This window comes from Hyaena hyaena, unplaced genomic scaffold (genome assembly GCF_003009895.1).
Source record: "Hyaena hyaena isolate Hyena2069 unplaced genomic scaffold, ASM300989v1 scaffold_17, whole genome shotgun sequence".
NCBI classification, from domain to species: Eukaryota; Metazoa; Chordata; class Mammalia; order Carnivora; family Hyaenidae; genus Hyaena; species Hyaena hyaena.
Window position 1 is genome coordinate 3,203,809 of NW_024080648.1, and position 20,593 is coordinate 3,224,401.

General features: G+C 39.2%; 1 protein-coding gene across 1 annotated transcript in view; it reads left to right on the forward strand.

Moving 5' to 3' along the window:
* The first annotated feature begins 3,046 nt into the window (after positions 1–3,046).
* The window catches only part of DLC1 (DLC1 Rho GTPase activating protein), a 393,707-nt gene continuing 376,160 nt past the window's right edge, over positions 3,047–20,593 (forward strand). Inside the window, 1 exon segment of the mRNA XM_039220840.1 lies at positions 3,047–4,063. Coding sequence (XP_039076771.1) covers positions 3,047–4,063 — 1,017 coding nt within the window.

Here is a 20,593-nt window from a genome sequence, read left to right on the forward strand (position 1 = left end):
ACCTACACTTTTCCAGATCCTTCATCCAAATCCTCAGCAGCTGAGCTCATTCTGAATGGAATTGCACAAAAAAAGATTACAAAAAATATTAAATAGAAATTTGCAAAATAACTAGTATTTAGAAATATAATTTTAAAGAAAGCAGTCTGGTGAGGAGGCTGATGGGGAAAATCAAGTATTTTACAAAGACTTCTCAATCTATAGGATGGGCTCTAGTTAATTCAGATGATTTAGAAAATGATACCAGGGGCACCTGGGTGGCTTAGTCGGTTAAGCGTCCGACTTTCGCTTGGGTCATGATCTCGCGGTTCGTGGGTTCGAGCCCCGCGTCGGGCTCTGTGCTGACTGCCAGCTCAGAGCCTGGAGCCTATTTCAGAGTCTGTGTCTCCCTCTCTCTCTCTGACCCTCCCCTGCTCACGCTGTCTCTCTCTCTCTCTCTCTCTCTCTCTTAGAAATAAATAAAAATATTTAAAAAAAAAAGACATAGAAAATGATACCAATGTGCCCAGATGCAATTGATAATAATCCAATACTCCTTTTCCTTAATAGTCTAGAGGTCTATGACTAGTCTGTGGTCTAGAGTTTAGATCATAGAGGCAGATTTTAGCTATAAATCGTTTAATAGATTTTAAACAGGAAGTATGAATAAGAAAGTCTGGAGACATAAATTTTTAATAAATCTATCAGACCAGAGGATATGGAATGAGCACTCAAAATGAAGTGATGATGGTCATAATGAGAATTGGGAAATTTTATGTCTTTAAAAATACAGATTTTTTAAAAAATATACATTCACAGGAATGATTTGGAAATGTCCAACAAACCTACATTAGCAGGACAGAAGGAGTTAATGTTTAATGTATTCAATCTACCTAATTTGCAATCTCTCTTCACAACTAGATGGCCTTAGAACTTGTTGAACTGTCTTCCTTTGACATTATAAAAACACTTACCTATTTACCAAGGGTAAGTAAAATAAATTAATATTATGATAAGGTCTGAGGGGCACAATTTTTATGGCATCTGTCCTCCAAGGAGTTAATAAAACTCAATTTCTTTTTAGCGAAAGAAATGAATTTAGAATTTAGTCTAAACTTAAATGTAAATGTGGCTTAGGAATGACACAGTAATACCACTTGGCATTTCTTGAGTTAGCCTGCTCTTTCTACACTGGATAAAAATAAAGAAAAGAAAGCATCTAAAACAGAACCGCCCTATTACAACCCAAATTTGCCCATGAAAGCAGAAATTTTCTGGCCTGCATCTATGCGTTTTTTCCACTTTCCGTAGCCTCCCACACTATAATGACTTATGCATGGAATTTAGGGACTTTATATTTTCTTTTGAGTGCAAAATGAATGCCAACATGGAAAATGTGCACGCTGACCATTTTCAAATGGTCACAGACCTTTGAGAGAACCAGATAGTATCCAGAAAGATATTTGGTCAGGCTAGGGTACCAAATTCTAGTACGTTCCTTAATAAGTCTGCTGGTCTTCACAGGATGGGAATATTTACCTTTCTGGCAAGTGCTTAGTCAAAATAGCTTGAAGTTTTTGGTAGAGACTCAGAATCCTTTTCAATAGACTGAAGTGACCCCGAGCCAGCATAGTAGTTAATCTTGTTTATGGCTGAAATCAATAAGCCAGTCCACGTTATGTGCTGACCGTTCTTGTGTGGAGGAAAAATTAGAAGTGTCTACTCTTTGAATGGGATTTCTCTTTTATGGTCCAATAATTTGGTTTCCTTACGGGGCAACATTTGGATTAGTCAGTTTTGCAAAGTTCAGTTTAATTGGTATAATTTGTTTCCTCGAACTAAGGGGTTTGAATAATTCAAAGCAAAAAGGAGATGGGTACCTGGAATGTGTTTATATTCCACCTTATCTTATGCCTGGTTTTCTGGTTTACTTAAATTTTTGTGGCTAACGTCTAATAGAAGTATACAAATGAAACTCAGAAGCCAAAAAGAAGGATGCGAAATTTCTGAAGAATTGTCCCCATTATTTTATCATGCATACATCTTCTTTTTGGTTCTCTGAGTTCCTACCTGAGGAGTTTAGATTTTATGCACACTAAATATGTGTGGAGGAAAGGAGCACAAGTAGAATCTCATCCCATGGAGACAGTAAAGTTTGTTGGCTATTTAAATTTGGGCCTTAGAACCTCGGCCTAGTGTGAATCCTTCCTAGATGTATCACCTTGGGCAAGTTGTTTAATGTCTCAACAAAATGAGCTTGCCACCTAGTAGTAGCAGTAATAGCATGAGTGTAAATGTATTTATCTTAAGGCATAGGCAGTGGTCTGTGTTTACATTTTCTTATGAATTATGTGTTAATAGGAGCTAAACTAGATTATTCCATGTTTCTTACGCCCTGGAGTAAATACATCCTATTAGTTTGGGATCTGTATTAGCTCTTTCACAAACTGGTGCATTACACATGCCATCCCTCTAGCTCATGTTTTGCATGAGCAGCTCCTGGTGGCCATTGCTGCAATTTAAACCAAACAACAAATAGATTTCTGTAAGGACATGTGTTCACAAAAGTAAAGCAGGAAAAGCATATAAGCTAGAGCAACACATTTCTTCTGGTGGTTTTTATTAAATACTGCAACGCAAATATGTTCTTAGTAGAGTGTCAAACATTCAGGATTTATATCTTCATTCATTAATAGGTCAATCGATCCACCTGCCTTTCAAATGCTGTCAATATTTTTTGACCAGAAATATTAAATGTGAAATTATCTTCTAATATGAGGCTGCCTCTTATGGAAATAACATCATTAAATCTATTGAAAAGAAGCTTTGTAAAATCTCTTACTTAATCTTTCATAGCACAGATTAAGCACTCTCTTTTCCAAGACATATTTTGACTCTAGAATGATTATCTTGAACTACATATATATATTTAATTTTTTCATAGGTGGTGAAATGACAAAATTCACTCTTCTTCAATTGGTGCATATGAAGTAATGTTTCCTCAAGTTACATCCCCTTTAGTGTCAAATGGAACGTATCTCTCAATTTGTTGTTAAACTACGATGACATGTCTGTAGCTATCAGAAAGAGAAGCTGGGAAGAACATGTGACCCAATGGATGGGGCAGCCTTTTAATTCCGATGATTATAACCCAGCATGCCATCATGGACTAGTAGCTGACAGCTCGCAGGCAAGTATGGAAAAAGATGCAACTTTAAATGTGGATCGCAAAGAGAAGTGTGTTTCACTACCAGACTGCTGCCATGGCTCAGAGCTGAGAGACTTTCCTGGGAGGCCAATGGGTCACATTTCAAAGAAGGTGGATGAAAATGACAGCCCCGAAGGTGAAGATCAGTTTCTTTCTCTAGAGGCCAGCACGGAAACACTAGTGCATGTGTCTGATGAGGATACCGATTCTGATCCATGTATTACAGATGAGAAGCCAATTTTAACTACCCAAGGACATAAAACATCAGACCAACATACTATCAGAGGAGGAGGCTCCTTAGTAAAGACACTGCCCGTCATGGAAGGTAACCAAAGTAACTCCTGGGGAGTGGCTGGCGGAGCTGACTTAGCACTGGTAGAAGAAAAGAGGGAGAAAAAAGCTGTTGACATTACAAGTAAAAGCCTGGAGCTTTGTACTGATATAAGCTTAAGCGAAGTAAAAGATGCATCCAAAATAAATGCATGTGACTCTTCAAATGTGAAAGATATTGTGCCTGAGAAGCAATTGCTTAATTCGGCTGTAATTGCTCAGCAACGAAGAAAACTTGACTTCCCTAAAGATGAACATGAAAGAAACACCTGCAGTGTAGTACAGGATGAGTTCTTGGCTATTCCTCGCAAGGGCAGAGGCCTGCCATTATTAAAAACAGATTCTGGAAGCTGCCTTCTACAACCTCCTTCCTGCCCTAATGGAATGTCAGCTGAAAATGGCCTAGAGAAGAGTGGTTTCTCAGAACATCAAAACAAAAGCCTTCCAAAGGTCAACTCAGAAGATGGCATGCAGTGTTTACACTTAAAGGAGACTCTGGCCACCCAGGAACCCACAGATAATCCGGTCAGGCTTCGCAAAAGAAAGGTAAGGCACGTGCACAGATTATCCGGCTTTTGGAATTTTACAAATATCCTTGTTTCCATCATTTATTATTTTGCTAGGATTAGAGAGAGAATGGGTAGATGTTTCTTTTGCCCTATAGTGTAGCTGTATAACTCAAGGATTATCTTCTTGGGGGAAGCATCAAAATATGCAAAAACTAAAATATAATAACCGATTCATTTCACTAATAGTATTTCACATAGTTTGTGAACTGTGCTTTTTGGAATTGTGTCAAAGACAGAATTGGTTTCACTTTCCTTAGATGGAATTAAATAGCCATCAGATAGGTCATAGTTCAAGGCCTAGCTGAAGAGTGTTCTCTAATTTTTAGAAAGAAAGTAATGATATTTTCTTTACTTAATGTCAATTATTTGCACTTATTTATTTTTCCCTTCAAAAAGCATATTTCATCATAATTAAAGTGGTATGAATCACATGTTAAAAATGACCCATTTACATCTACAAAGAGAACAGCATGCCCTACCCCCAAATATTTTGATAAAAATAATAACCTGGCACATTTGCCATCATTAGATGTATCAACTTTTCTTTAACTCTGAACCAAAAAGACCCATAACTGACATTATTTTTTATGGTGAGGCCACTTTAACTAATCCTGTAGGTACCACACTCCCCTATGAAGTTCACAAGTGAGAGAAACAAAGATTGGAGTGAGAGAAACAAATGTTTATTTGAAGCATAGCATAGCTAGTAGATTCTTGACCAAAATTTGTCTTATCTTTAGGATTTTCCCCAAATTCTTCCAACAGTGTAGTGGTTTACTATCCTGATGTAAATACAAATATAATTTCTTCCATAAATGCAGCATGGTCATTGGCATCAGAAACTCCCTGTGGACTGAACAACATCTTTACTCCTCTTTTGATATAATATTAATCTATAATGGCAATTCTAATACAAAACCAGTGTTCTCAGTTCTGTTCAACTGGGGCTATGTACAATGAGGAAAGAAAGCAATCTCTAACTCTTTGTGCTGAAAAAAACAAAAAAACAAAGAAAAAAAACAAAACAAAAAAAAACCCTCTGGTTTCCATAAACTGTGGTTTTGCCAACAAACTAGATAAGTAACGTGTCATAAGTTAGTTTCAATGAAGTCAACGACCTGACAGCGAAGATCATATATATTGTATTGAAATATTAATGCTCTGTACAGTTGTTATGATTGGCGTGCTCAGGTCACTTTTCCAGAAATGTCATATATCCTATCAAATCTGCTGGGAATGTAATAATGACATAAGAAATTATTAATCGACCTATGACATAGCTCCCCTAAAATAAGACAAACCCTGCCCAACTGCCGACAAACATTAAACATTCCAGAAACATATGCTCACCACTTGGACATTTATATCAATACTAAGAGTGCTGGAAAGAATTTTCTCTTGGACATGTCACTATAGCATGGTTACATTGTGAGCGATATAATTATAACCTATTTACAAGTTCTAACTTAAATATTCTATTTTAAGCATTTCATCATTCTAAAGTGTTATGGCATTGTCTGGTGGAATATTTGCTTTGACTCTACAGTTCATTTGGGATGCTTTGTAATAAACAGATTAAATGCAAAATTTCAAGTTAGGAATTTACCCTGGAAAAGTATCATTATGGGATAAATCTCTATAACCAAAGTCTGTAGGAATTCCTGTTCTATTTGATAGTGAATGAGTGTTAAAATACCTTTGAATTGGCAATTAGCCATTTTAGAACTTTACCAAAGAAAATAGTAATGCAAGCTCATAAATGTGCAGAAATGTTTATCTTTGTATTGTGGGTTACTGACAAAAAAGAACTTAAATTTCCATCAATAAAGAATGTTTAATTATTGTTTATCTAGACTTTGGAATGCTATGGAGTCATTAAAAGATAGAGGGAGACCCATGTGCACTAACTGAATGATCTCATAATATAGTATATGTGGAAAAAGACAGTGGCAGACCTGTATGTATAGTAAATGCCAACCTTATATGACAAAATGTCTATATATAGATAAATATATAAAATAAATAAGAACAGGGTATAAACTTCTCCATATGATTTTAAAAGACTATGCAAAAATCTGGCTATCTAGGCATAAAATTGTTAATAGCCGTTATTTTGAGAGAATGGATTAAACATATAGAAGCAGGGGATTTTCCCTTTTTGCCCTACATAATTGTTATAAAAGGTGATAGAACTATGGGTGAAATGCATACAACCAACAGAAGTACAAGGGCAATGTAATATTAAACACATAAAGTATTTGGAACATGTTCTGCATGGCATGAAATGACCTTTATATAGTTATTATGAGTATCATTACTTCTGTGAAATAGAAACAAGTATGTATAAAGTTTTTCAAAATATTAACAAGAACTCTAGTCAACTACTCCATTCCTAATACTAGTGCATATCATTAAAAACAGCTAAGTCTTTTGGGGAGACACACAAGCCACATTTACATGTCTAAGGTGTTAGGTACCAGATGCTGAAAAGAATTTGCTTCATTGTCCATGTCTTTAAAACTATTTGTCAGCCATGGTGACAGCTTTAAGATTAGTGCATGAAAAGGTGAGTAGAATATAAGCTAATAAAATTTTAAGAACTTTAATCATCTTACTATCTGATGGTCCTATGAGTGAGCCAAATCCTTCACTGAATTCATGAGCATGATTTTTTTTTGGGGGGGGGGGTCAGGATATAATCAAGGTTCTAAGACTTGAAAAAAGAAAAGAGAAGAAAACTCAAGTAGAACTTGTACGAGTGATCCTTAGAATGTACTCAAATAGCATTGTACTAGAGATATCATTGTATTTTAGCACATCATCATTTCCTGAAACCTATAAATCTTGCCAGGCATTCACTGTTTCACATGCTGTATTTTTTTGTTGTTTTCCGATGTTATCTCTGGCCATCCAAGGATAGCTACACATATTTTTATTAAGTGTCCCAAGTGGAGAGGACAACGTTTGTAGTATACATAAATATTAATCTTTTAAGCTAATAATTCTAAACATGATGAAATATATAATTAAAGTGAAGCCAATGAAATCAAAGGAAAACCAAGTGGATTAGGAGCAGACATAAGTAAATGAGTCAGAAGGTCGTATGGCAGATGACCAGCACTTATAGAGTGTGGGTGGGTCCTTGGGGTAAGGCAGCTGGTTCAGAGCAATTCTCAGAGACAAATTCCACAGAAATCTGGAGGAGGGAGGCACTCTAAGAAGTGGTCTCTCTAAACCAAATGAGATGTGAAGATGGAAAATATGTAGGGAAAGGCTTGAGGTTAGACTTTTTTAAAGAACTAGTGTATTTGTTCTTGATGGCGGTTAGCTAATTAAAGAGATTCCAACATTCAGTCTTCTCTAGAGACTATTTAAATAGTCCCCCAAGTTTGGCATAACCGTAATAGTTACATAAATGTATGAGCATATTTTTATTTGCTCACATAAAACATAATCTGTATTACAAAGCAATATAAACTCTAGAATATAATGCAAAAGTGATCTGAACCTTGGGAAGACACCTGATTCCACAGTCGAACAAAAATCTCATATTCCAATCAATAAACTAAATTGTATAACTGTTGCTAGAGTTTTGACTGCTGTCATAGAAAAACAGCATAAAAGTAGTTTAAATATAACATCTTTTTCTCACATACACATAATAATTGGGGATAAATAGTACTAGACCAATATGTAGCCTCTGTTTTCACAGCCCCAGACCCCTTCCATCTAACTGCTCCACCTCCTCGAACCCTTATTGATAGTCAAGTCAGTGGGAAGAGGAGGGAGTGCAGGGATGGCCACAGTCCTGTGTAAAGGCAGGACCCAGAAGGTGCACACTTCTTTTTCTCTCACATTTCATGTGCTAGGATGTAGTTACATGGGCACACCTAGCAATAAGGGCTGAGACATGGAGTCTGCATTCTGGGCAAGCAGGTGTCTGTTAAAAATTGTATTATTAAAGAAGGAGAAATTTTATATTGGGTTATCACTTATACCATTAAATATGTTGAGGAGTAGCACCCTAACAAATTTTTTTCTAGTATATCATGGCCTGTGATGAAAGGAATGAACAGGTTGCTGTATGTTAGGTGGTATTTTGTATAAATACTTGATTTAATTTCACACTACAGAATACCTTTCTGTGTTAGGAAACTTTTCAAAGTGATGTTGAATAAATGGTACACTGTTTATGGAAAAGTCACCAGAAACAAAACATTATACAATATATACCGTACTTTATCTCTGGACAAATTTAATACATTAATTAGAAACAGCTGATAAAATCAAGTATTTTCTCCTTACCCTATCTCTAAAATATGTATAAATTCAGTAAAAGCACATTTCTACTTGAAATGACCTTCTCATTCCTTTCTATGACCTTCTTGTTTTTTTCTGTGTCCTGACTGCCTCTGTGGGAGCCTTGTAGCATTAGGAGGCTGTCATTGACCGGTGGGTGACATAAAGAACATTATAAATTATGGAGAAGATAGAAATGACCAAGATAGGAAGCCAGCTGGGAGAATACAAAAGCGAAGGAAAAAATTGTCTAAGAAATAAAAAATAAAAGGATGTTTAAGCTAAAGACCCCAGATATGTAAATGAAAGTAGGGACTAGTGGAAGAATTAGATTTTGTTAATAAGCCTACTATCATTTTACAAAAAAGGAAGGAATACAAAGCAGGGTAAGTATATATAACTCTGCAGATAGATTCATAATAACAGCATGCTCTTCTGCTAAGTTCACAGGGTTTTTAAACAGATAGTCCTGTTGAGTAGATTGTATTGTTTTTAAACTTTGTTTTCCTGGCTCAAGGATAAGGACTGGCAGAGGAAAATCATTACCAGGTAGAAAGGGGGCATGTAGAAAGATATCACTAGGTCTTCCCAGCCATATTTTAGCTGGGTTTGCATCTCAGGTACATCTGGCAACTTTGAGAGCAGCTCATTTTGTGTTGTTAGGTCACTGAAAACCATCACATTGTTTTATGCCATCCAACTTTTGCCTTATAAACAATGAGAAAGCCAAAACCATGTCTGCAGACATTTGGGGCTCAAGTGTTTTGCCTCATGATAAACATAGTTTCCCTATATAACACCAGATATAGTCTCTGATAAAATCAAACAGTAATAAATATGGAGCATTTTCAATATCCCGGGCCCCAGTCCAGGTATCTGGTATACCGCCATGAGCCAGACAGTGCTTCCTTCCACCATGCAGCATACAATCCTTGACACGCTGCTAGAGTGTTCTCAAGGAACACTTCTGTTTGACTCACACTGCAGGGTAGCACGGAAGGGAGGGAACAGTAGTGCATGAGAAAAAAAATGGGTGGGGCAGAGGAAGGGGGGGAGAAGGAAAAGGAAAAGAGAGAGGAACAGAGGGGAAGAGAAGCTATAGTAAGTTACCAAGGGAAGCACCAGTCAACTGCGAGGAGAAGCAAGGCTCCAAGCCCTTGATGAAAAGTGGATTTGTAGCCGGCTGGAGTCAGATTCTATTTCAGCATGATGCAGTTATGGTTATCACTGGCACGAGGTTAGCAGGGAGATAAGGAACATGAATTTGAGTCCAGTGCTTATAGAGCAGGTGGAGAGGAATTACTTTCATTATCGGTTCACATGAGGAACTCTGCTGAGCAGGGCCAGTGTTCAACAGCTCATCTCCACCAGGCTGCAGGGGAAGCCTCCCCCCCCCCCCCCCCCCCCCCCCCCCGCCCTCCGCCCGTGAGTCCTAGTTCCAGATCCTCAAACGGTTTGACTTTGGTGGGGACTTCCAAATTTCCTCTGCCGAGTTAGATGCCTGCTTCTTCATTCACAGAGGACTTCTTTTATAACCTTTACTACAAAATCAGTTGATCCCGCCACTGCTAACTAAAACCGAAGCAGTTTAGTGGGAGCAGTTTTGTGTCTGCAGTGGTTCAGATTTGTGCCTATAGCATTCGGCCCAGCGCTTAGAACTCTATTCGTCAGTGTTTGAATGAATGAATATTCCTGGCATGGTCAACAATTTCTTTTCAGAAGACAAAATGAGGTGTCAAGAGCCCAAGGGAAAAGATACAGGAGAAATGGAATCATACAACCCAAATCAGAAACCAAATAGCCCCTGCTTTGTGCCGTAATCTCCTCTGTGCTCCCTGCTACTTCCATGCTGAAATAGAGCATCAGACAAAAGGGAGGAAAGAACTATGTAGAATCTGGTTCTCCAAGGCAACCTTTGAGTTTGATTATTATTACCATTGGTCTCAAAACAACGAATTAATTGTAACTAATTGGTGCATAGAAATCTGAGGAGTAAATGTTATTTAGAATCTACTCAATTGTTTCCAGAGAGTAATGGGCAAGAGTAAGGGTAGAGAAGGAAAATATTAGAATAACCATTCACATTTATATTTAATTTTATTTTTAATTTTTATCCTTTAATTTTGTATCTATATAAGATATCTTACATATTAATACAAACGTATATCTGTTACAGTTTATAAGTAAATAACATACACCTGCTCACTGAGGAGCATATGATCAAAAATGTTGGGAGGCCACTGGTTCAGAAATTCTCCAGCTTTTCTGGTTCATGTCATTCCGAGGAAGTCAGGAGTAGAGTGGAGAGGAAATGACAGCAAAAATAGAGTAAGAGACTGAAAGACAAATGAGTAGGAGGGATTAAGGGATTTGTTTAGAAAGTGTCACACAATAGTAAATTTCCCTGTAATTTATATTCTGAAAACCACATCAAGTAGGGAGATGTGTTGCCAGGTGCCTCTAAGGCGGAAAAAATATACTCTGAATGAGAGCAATTAGATCTGCTTGTTTCTTGTTCCAGATTTTTTTTTTAATAGTTATGATGTGTGATGGGCCTCTGATCCAAGCAGTGACTTGGACCCAAACTGCACATGTACATTATTAGTAACAAGATCATTAATAAATTCACAGTAACCCAACATCAGCTTTTATTAGAGCAAGAATTAATACACGTTTATGATGTTATTTTAAATAATTGATGGATATATCAGAGCCGATTGCGCATTAGAGGCCATCGTAACAGTGAAACTGGTTTAGTTTCTTCCTCGTGGATTCCTGTTACTATAAACCAGGACCAATTTACTAATCTTTTATTTTTTTATTTTTTATTTTATTTTATTTTTTTTTATTAATCTTTTAATACCAACAAAACCACCATAGGTTTTGGCGGCCTCCCTCAAAGAAATGCCAATATCCACAAAAGTTGGGATAACTAATATAGCCTACAGAGCAAGGCCCTGCCTCTGTTATCTGGGCACTAAACACAATGCTCTCAGTAGAGTCAGTTCACTTTCTGGTTCATGTTCTTAGAAATAAGGTACTTATCCCCGCTGCTAACACGATCTCTATTCCACGGATAGTTTTCTGTCAGGAAAATTATAGTGCTACTTTCGAGATAACCTCACAACTTTCAAATAGGAAAATATACTTTTATTCTTTTTTCAAGTCTGTTCCTGTATTGGCAGAGGAATAAAAGTAGTGATTAATGAAACTCTTCAATTTTGGGTACTATTTTTTGAGCCAGTGGAACTTTAAAGGATTTTATACATGTTAAAAGTTTTATATACATTAAAAGTTAACCCAGGGTTTTAAAACCAAGTTGAAATAGCATTATTATTTGGTCTAGAAAATGAATAGCTTGGTCCGAGCTTGATTTTCTAACCAAGAAAATAAGCTATGGTGAGGAGAAAGAGCACAGTCTAAATTAAGGGATGTTATTTAATCTTTGTGAAGCTTATATATCCCTAAAAAAATGGAGGCAACATTCCCTACATCACAAGGTCACTAGAATACTAAATGAGGTAGAAAATGTGATTAAACAACTACCTAGTACAACTACTGTAACTGTCCATTTTTTAACCAAAATTCGAGGTGGGTAGACAGTTGAATAACTGAAAAATTGTAGGCAGAATCTATATTCTTAGCGTAAATAGCAGCCGGGGTCAGTATTTACTTTAAGTCTCCATACCGTCTACACTATGGGTATGCATAGAACCAAGTAATTAACCCAATGGACTCTGAAACCGAACTGCTTCCCTCACAAGTAGCTTTTTAGCTTTGTATGTTACTGATTTTCTCTGTGCCTCGGTTTTTTTCATCTGTATAATGAAATACTTCACTCTGTTGTTACAAAGATAGAATGTTAATATATAGAAGTAATTAAAGCAGTGCCTGACACACAGACAACACCATGGACTTTAGCTATAAGTAGTAGTTGTTTTTGTTGTTTGTTTTACTAAATTGCCCTTTTTATAGATCTAAGAGTAAGCTAAACTTGTCTGGAAACAAGTGTGGGGAAAGACATAAAATTTGAGAGAGAATTTAGTACCATATGGAATCATATCGTATAGTATATCATATACCATATCATATCATCATATAGTAAAGCCTGGAATATTCATTCATTAACTAAATAAATATTAAGTACCTTCTCTTTCCCAGGACTTTGTCATATGTAGTATAAGACCTGAATAAAACTCATATATACATCCTTCTGTAAAGGGACTTACATATTGAAAGAGCTATGTCACATAAATAACAAATAACAAAATATTCAGTTAAATTAACTTTAATAGCTACTACTTTTAGAACCTAATATAATATTAGGTTTGGAATCACAAATATAGTAACACCATGGTTCAACCTAATCGAAGGAAGAAAGTATTAAGATCTATGGAACTAGGCTAGGGTCTGTTATAGGCTAGGAGAGGGACTCTGTCCCTGTGAGGAAGTCAAAGAAGGTTTCACCAAGAGATGCCTCAACTGAGCTTTGAAAGATGCAAAGACTGTGTCCTCCCTTGTGAGAATGAAGGAGAGGTATCTCTCTGTCCTTCCTTTATCTGTTTTAAAAAATGAAATTTTATTATTTTTTTAATACACAGATTTCAGTCTTAAGGTAAGTGAAATAAACAAATACTTCAAGAAACTCATTTGTAGGGGTGGCTCAGTCAGTTAAGCGTCTGACTTCGGCTCAGGTCATGATCTCACGGTTTGTGGGTTTGAGCCCCGCGTCACCCTCTGTGCTGATAGCTAGCTCAGAGCCTGGAGCCTGCTTCAGATTCTGTATCTCCCTCTCTTTCTGACCCTCCCCTGCTCACGCTGTCTCTCTGTCTCTCTTAGAAATAAATAAAAACATTTAAAAAAATTTTTTAAAGAAAGTCATTTGTAAACAGTCACTTTTAAATGCTAAAGTGTGTTTCCCAAACTATTTCATGGTTATAAAAATTTCAAAAGAGGAGAACAGCACTTCATATGCCATACTTTATCTCAGGCAAAACAGCTTTCTGTTTTCAAACTTAGATATTTAGCTTCATAAATTCTGGGCGCACTGTATCTAAAATAAGTAAATAAATAATCTGATTTCAGCATATGAATGAGTCCTGAAAAAAATGCTAGATATGTTCATTTCCTCCCAGCTAGTATTTGATTAGTTGAAAGAAAAGTGAAATGAAGATTATGGACATTTGCTTGATGACTGTAGTATTATCAGGAAATGCACTCACAAAATGGCTCAACTGTAAGATAGTGGTTAGACAGTGATGCTCAAAAATTTTCATACTCATAGATATGTAGGAATCGTTAATGGAGTGCCAATAATTAATTTATTCATGGTGGACAATCATAACAAGGTGATTTAACAGCATAATTCATCAAAAACATAAGTAAAAAAGCAAGATAATAATTCATTTTTTGTTAATAATTCCATTCTGATTATAATATTTCACACTTCACTCACATATTGGCCTAATGTACAATTGGAAATTTTCTTTAGAGTCACTTGGAAGAAGAACCCAAAGTATTTCAGTCAGAGCATGACAGATGAGAAATGTACTTGATGAATATCTGATAAAAGTTCAAATTTCAATTTTCATCTTCCTTGAGTTTCAATGAAGAAATCCCTTAATAATAAAAGCACATAGGGGTGCCTGGGTGGCTCAGTCATTTAAGCTTTCCCACTCTTGATTTTGGTTCAGGTCATGATCCCACAGTTGTAAGATGTGGGGCTCTGCACTGATAGTGCCTACTTGGGATTCTCTCTCTCTGCCCCTTACCTGCTCATTCTCTCTCTCTCTCTCTCTCCCCCCCCCCCACTCTGTCTCTGTCTCTCTCTCTCACACACACACACACACACAATAAACAAATAAATTTTAAAGGATAAGAGTGCATAGTCCCTATCAGTGATGTGAATTGTCTAATGGATGACAAGGTGTTCAGAGGACGGCGCTCTGACCACGCTGTTCATCCCATTGTTACATGAAGAAAGATTGGTACTNCTCTCTCTCTCCCCCCCCCCCCCTCACTCACACACACACACACACACACACACACACACCCCTCGCCCCTCGGTTTGTCTCTCTCTCTGTGCTGACAGCTCAGAGCCTGGAACCTGCTTCAGATTCTGTGTCTCCCTCTCTCTTTGCCCCTTCCCCACTTACTCTCTGTCTCTCTCTCTCACACACACACACACACACAATAAACAAATAAATTTTAAAGGATAAGAGTGCATAGTCCCTAGGAGTGATGTGAATTGTCTAATGGATGACAAGGTGTTCAGAGGACGGCGCTCTGACCACGCTGTTCATCCCATTGTTACATGAAGAAAGATTGGTACTCATGCTTGGTGGGCTGATGACAACCTTCATTTTCAACACTGCTATTTAGGTAGCATTTAGTGGGGCGCCTGGGTGGCTCAGTCGGTTAAGCATCCGACTTCGGCTCAGGTCATGATCTCACAGTTTGTGGGTTCGAGCCCCGCATCGGGCTCTGTGCTGACAGCTAGCTCTGAGCCTGGAGCCTGCTTTGGATTCTGTGTCTCCCTCTCTCTCTGACCCTCCCCTGCTCACGCTGTCTCTCTCTCTCAGAAATAAACATTAAAAAAACAAAAACAAAAATAAAACAACAAAGAAATAGATACCATTTAGATTAAATGTCAGCTTGTGCCACAAAATCCATTCTAGGAATTTTTTAATGAGTTCAACTTTTTCCTACGAGAATTATGAAGTGTATAAAGCCTATATAGCAGAAATGCTAAGGATAAAATAAGTTTCCTTATCAAAATATTACATATGTATCTACATATATCAATTAATACATAATACATATATATAATTGTATGTTCATAGAGATTAATTTTCAAATACCTGCAATAATCAAGCACAGTCTGGGATGCAGTATTTGGCTGCCTGCAGCAATGCAGTCTTTAGTGAGACTCAGAGTAGAGGATGTGACAAAACTCAGAGGAACTAAGTGGTTACCACCACAGGAGCGTTAGCAAGCTGGCTGGTGGCATTCTACTCCCACATGTTTCCAAGGGAGATGTAAAAGGAAACCAGATGCAGGCTAGGCCTCTGCAGTAAATATCACCTTCGAAGTCTGTGGACCATTTTCTCACCTCCCCCCACCCCCAGCCTCCCACCAAAGGCACAGGAAAGTGGAGTTTGGTCGACACAGCACTGGTCTTCTGAGCTCTCGGGTTCAGTGTTGTTATTTCCCACAGCATGTATTTGCCATTGTGCGTTAGGACTGTCATTTCAATCCATTTCTCAATAACATCCCTTGCATTTTGTCTACGTCTTACTGTAAGATGGCAGCATGATGCTTAACGTCCTGTGTTCATTTACCCGACAAGGACAACATTATTCACTTGACTAAACTGTTGTAGGCAGCATCCTGCAAACAAATATGGGATGAGAGACAGAATCTGCTTTTCATCGGCTCATGGAATGTTCCAGCTGGAAGGGACTTTAAATACCCTTGCATTTCACTTTAACTGGAATAATGTGTGTGTATTGACAAGGCCAAGGAGCTATAATTTGGAGTGTTAATAGTGGTATGTCCTGTTACCAATGTGAAGTTGCAGCTCCGCGGAGAAGATGCTGAGTTGCATATTATCATGGAGAAGCTATAATTTAAAAGTAATCAGAAAGAATTGGCCAACATCAAAATGTAACACAAACCTAATATTAAGGTTTTTTTGAACGATGAAAGGAAATGTTTTATCCTTCTATTTCAGACATTTGTCCCCTTGGTGTGCAGGGGAAAAAAAAAAACGCAAACACACACAGCTTTGAGAATTTACTACCATTTCAGGTATATGCTGACAAGAATATAAAATAAATTTTTAAAAACTGAAAATAGAGTCTAAAATAAAGTTTATTTTTCCCAGCTTCTCCCAGTTTCTAGCTTTATAATAAAAAGTTAGTCTTTTCCTGAGGCATGAATTTTCATTTAATTCAATTAGTCTGTACCCTTTCCCTGCGATCAACATAGACTTTTATCATAAATATTATCTCTGTCCACTTAGAAGTTACAAAGTGGTTTCTCTCAGATGTCTTCAGTGTTTGGGTTGAGGCATGATAAATTTTAAACAAGCTGAAAAGTATTTCAAACAAGCTCCATACTGTGAGCAATCATTAAAGAGGCAAGGAGAGAAAGGAAATTAGCCAGCAGATTTCAATATAATCTTCACGCAAAAATTTTTAAACATATTAGTGATTATGTGAAGCGCTACATTTTTATACTTAAAATTTGACATAGACTAGAAACAAAAAGTATGCTAAGTTGTCCATCAGCCTGTTCCAGGCAACTTAAAATGGAAATAAATCTGTTCTTCACATGCAGTACATTATAGTTATTATAATCCTAAATTTTCAAACCTGAACACTGAGATCATTTATTTTATTGATAGAAAATAAATAAGCAATAGTCGTATTGCTTGTAGGAAGCCAGTTGGTTATGAACTTTAAATTCTAACTTTCACATAAATCTTCATTTTTTTTAGTGTCTATTCATTTTTTGAGAGAGAGAGAGACAGAGCATGAGTGCAGGAGGGGCAGAGAGAGGGAGACACAGAATCCAAAGCAGGCTTCAGGCTCTGAGCTGTCACCACAGAGCCTGATGCGGAGCTTGAACTCAGGAACTGTGAGATCATGACTTGAGCTAAAGTCAGAGGCTTAATTGACTGAGCCACCCAGGTGCCCCATAAATCTTTTCATTTTTAAGAGGACCAGATTTACACAGGACATGTCAATAGATCAGTCACTGTGCTGATGTAGTGATTTATACATGTGAGCTGCCGCCCAATATTTGTGCCTCCAGTTTCCCTTCTAAAGTCAGACACTGTACAATACTGAGCTGGAGCTCCGGTTATTGCACACATCACTGTAGCAACACTTGGTGTATGTAAAGTTGTTTGAGGTAAGAGAGGACGGGTAGGATGGTATTGAAGGGCAAGGAGAGTTGCAGGCTCAGAGAAGGAAAATTTGTATGCTGCTAGTTGTTAGCAATGCACCTTGAAGCCAGGTAAAATCTGTTGTTTATGATGAGAGACTAAAACAGAATGTAGTGAATAATAAAAATGGCCGCACTGTGGTTTCCTACATAATATGAGGTCTCATGGAAGAAATACAAGCCGGTCTCTACTCAGAAGCAAATTCAAGTTAATAGGACCTAGTTCCAACCTTTGCTGTTGGAAGGGAATGGAAAGCAACCACAACGTCATGCTTAAAATACCAAAGAGTGGAGCCAACACACACTTATTGGTGAATAATAGCCTTGTCTAGGGATTCTTGTTGTTGCTGTTCTCCAATTCAAATCCAAGGAGTTGTACTTGACACACTGTTTTCAAGTCGTTATTGCCATTTCATCCACTTAACAATAAAGCTTGATTCTGAAAGAATTATTAGCAAAGTCAGAAATAATTCCTTCTGGGGCTGGTCAGTCCATTGGCAGATGCCTCGTGATCTCACTTGGGTGTGTCAGTCATTACGTCCCACTTCCTGTTATGGGCAGTGGGCACCCAGGTGAGAAGCAGCAGAATTTGCCGGAAACACACTACTGTTTGCTTTTCAGGACTGCTTATATCCACAATGACATATTTACCTTCTCTTCCTGCTGCTGCCTCTGTCCTTTCTGCACAGAATTCCACTGCCACTTGATAACACCCTTCTGCATTCCTAGCCTTCTTCTGTAGCTTTTTGAGACCCAAAGAACTAAACAGGTACATATAATTAAGAGTGACTCATAGGCAATATACACCCCCTCAAACGTACAGTCCTACCCTTTCACTTAGGAAGAGGTTTGAAAAGCCAAATTTACTTTGAAGCGATGCAAATTAAAGTGTACCCACAGCTCTAAGAGCTGAAGGAAATCAATCCATTTGTCAGGGATGTGTTTCAGAAATTCGAAGTGTTTATTACAAACTGTTGCTGGATCCCTCTTGCTACCCCTTCCTCTCTCTCTCTCTCCTTTTCTCTCTTGCTCTGCTGGCTAGTCATAGTTCCAGAAAGCAAGCTCAGGTGAAAAGTTGAGACCTTTGGAATCCAACTTCACTTTGGAAACACTAGAAATGCACCCGTGAGTTTAGCTGTGACTAACAATAGTAATGAAAATAATTCTACATCCTCGGTATTTCTCATCCCAATCTTCTGAATCCCCTCACAGTCTCTTGCTCAAATTACTGCAAACATCATCCTAACTGATTGCATTGGCTCCAGTCCTAAGCCCCACAAATCCACCCTCCATACTGCACTCCAAATTACCTTTATCCAATGGAAATCCATCCCACCCCCCTCTGCCCTCCATAGCTTTAAAATTCCAATATTCTGGACAAGGTTTTCAAGGACAGTCACATTCTGGGCCCTGATTACCTACCTGTGTGGCCTTTTCCGCTTTTCCTCTTCTCACATTTTATAGCCACATTAAACCTTCTCTCAGTTACCTAAATTCAGCACACGTTCTCACCCCGAAAACTCCCCCAGCCTACCTTCCGGCCCCTGGCAGTCTTCAGGTTTCATCTTACACTTCACTCAGAAAGTCTCCTCTGAGACCCCTCAGACTGAATTAGGGCCTCCTTCTAGGTGTCATCTGTGCGTGCTGTAACCCTCTAGCCTAGCACTTAATCACACTGTGTTGGAATTTTCGATTCATACCAATCCATAGTGTACCGGTTGAATTGTGGAGCCCCCCCCTGCCCCAAAAGTATGTGCATATCCTACCACGGGGAAACTGTGACTGTGACCTCACTGGGAAAAAGCATCTTTGCGCATGTAATGAAGAATCTCAAGATGAGACCCTGGATTTCCTGGGTGAACCCTACATCCAATGCCAAGTGACCTTATACAGGGCAGAAGAGAAGAGGGACGCAGAGGAGGAAGCCCTGAGGAGATGGAGGCAGAGATTACGCAGGCAAGGAACACCTGGCGAGGCCAGAAGCTGGAAACAGCCAGGAAGGAAGCCCTTGCAGAGCCTTCTGGGAGGGAGCACAGCCCTGCCCACACACTTGGATTTCTGGGCCCAGGAACTGTGAGAGAAAAAAGTTCTGTGCTGAAAGTTCTGTACTTTTTTTTGTGTTCTTTTTAGGTTTACTTATTATTTATTTTGAGAGAGCGAGAGCATGAGAGAGTGAGTGAGAGAGCGAGAGCATCCCAAGCAGGCCCCGCACAGGCAGCGCAGAGCCGCACGTGGGCGGGGCTCAGACTCACTACTAAGAGATCAAGACCTGAGGGGAAATCAAGAGTCCTGCACGGAGGACTGATGGGTGTGTGGGGGGAGGGGAAGGGGGGGTGATGGGCATGGAGGAGGGCACTTGTGGGGATGAGCACTGGGTGTTATATGGAAACCAACTTGACAATAAACTATTTGTAATAAAAAAATTTAAAAAAATAAACCCACCACCAAAAAAAAAAAAAAAAAAAGAATCCTACACTGAAGGAACGGAGCGGCCCAGGCGCCCCCAGGAGGCAGCCTCGGGGAACTGCAGTAGTCTCCCCTCACCGGCGGCTTCAGTTACCTGCCGCCAGCGCCCTCCGGAAGCGGAGGCCCCTCCTTCTGACGCAGCATCCTGACGTCAGTAGTAGCCCGCGTAGGTCACAGCGCCTACGTCATCCCCTCCCGGCCCTCCGCCCGTGGGGGTTCTCTCCTCTCCCGGCCCCTCGGGAAGGGTGAGTACACGACAATTAGATATTTTGAGAGAGCGTGTATTCCCGTAACTTTGACTATAGTACATTGTGACCACTGTTTTACGGCCTTATTCGTTGTTACTCTCTTGCTGTGCCTCGTTTTTAAGTTAAACTTTCCCGGAGGTGTGCCTGCATAGGAACACACCGTGGCTGCGGGCTTTGGTACTCCGTGCAGTTTCGGAAACCCTCTGGGGGTCAGTGAGGCGGGGTACCGCTGCGGGTCACCGCCCTCGCCTCGAGCTACGTTCCCGGAAAGCCGGGACTAGCGCACTTAGGGTTAGTTCACCATCGTCCCCCACCCCCACCTCACCCCACCCTCACCCCCACCCCATCCTACCCCCACCCCATCCTCACCCCCATCCCACCCCATCCTCACCCCCACCCCATCCTCACCCCCATTCCCACCCCCATCCTCACCCCCATCCTCACACCCACCCCATCCTCACCCCCATCCCATCCCACCCCCCCACCCCATCCCAGCCCCACCCCCACCCCATCCCCATCCTCACCTCCATCCTCACCCCCATCCC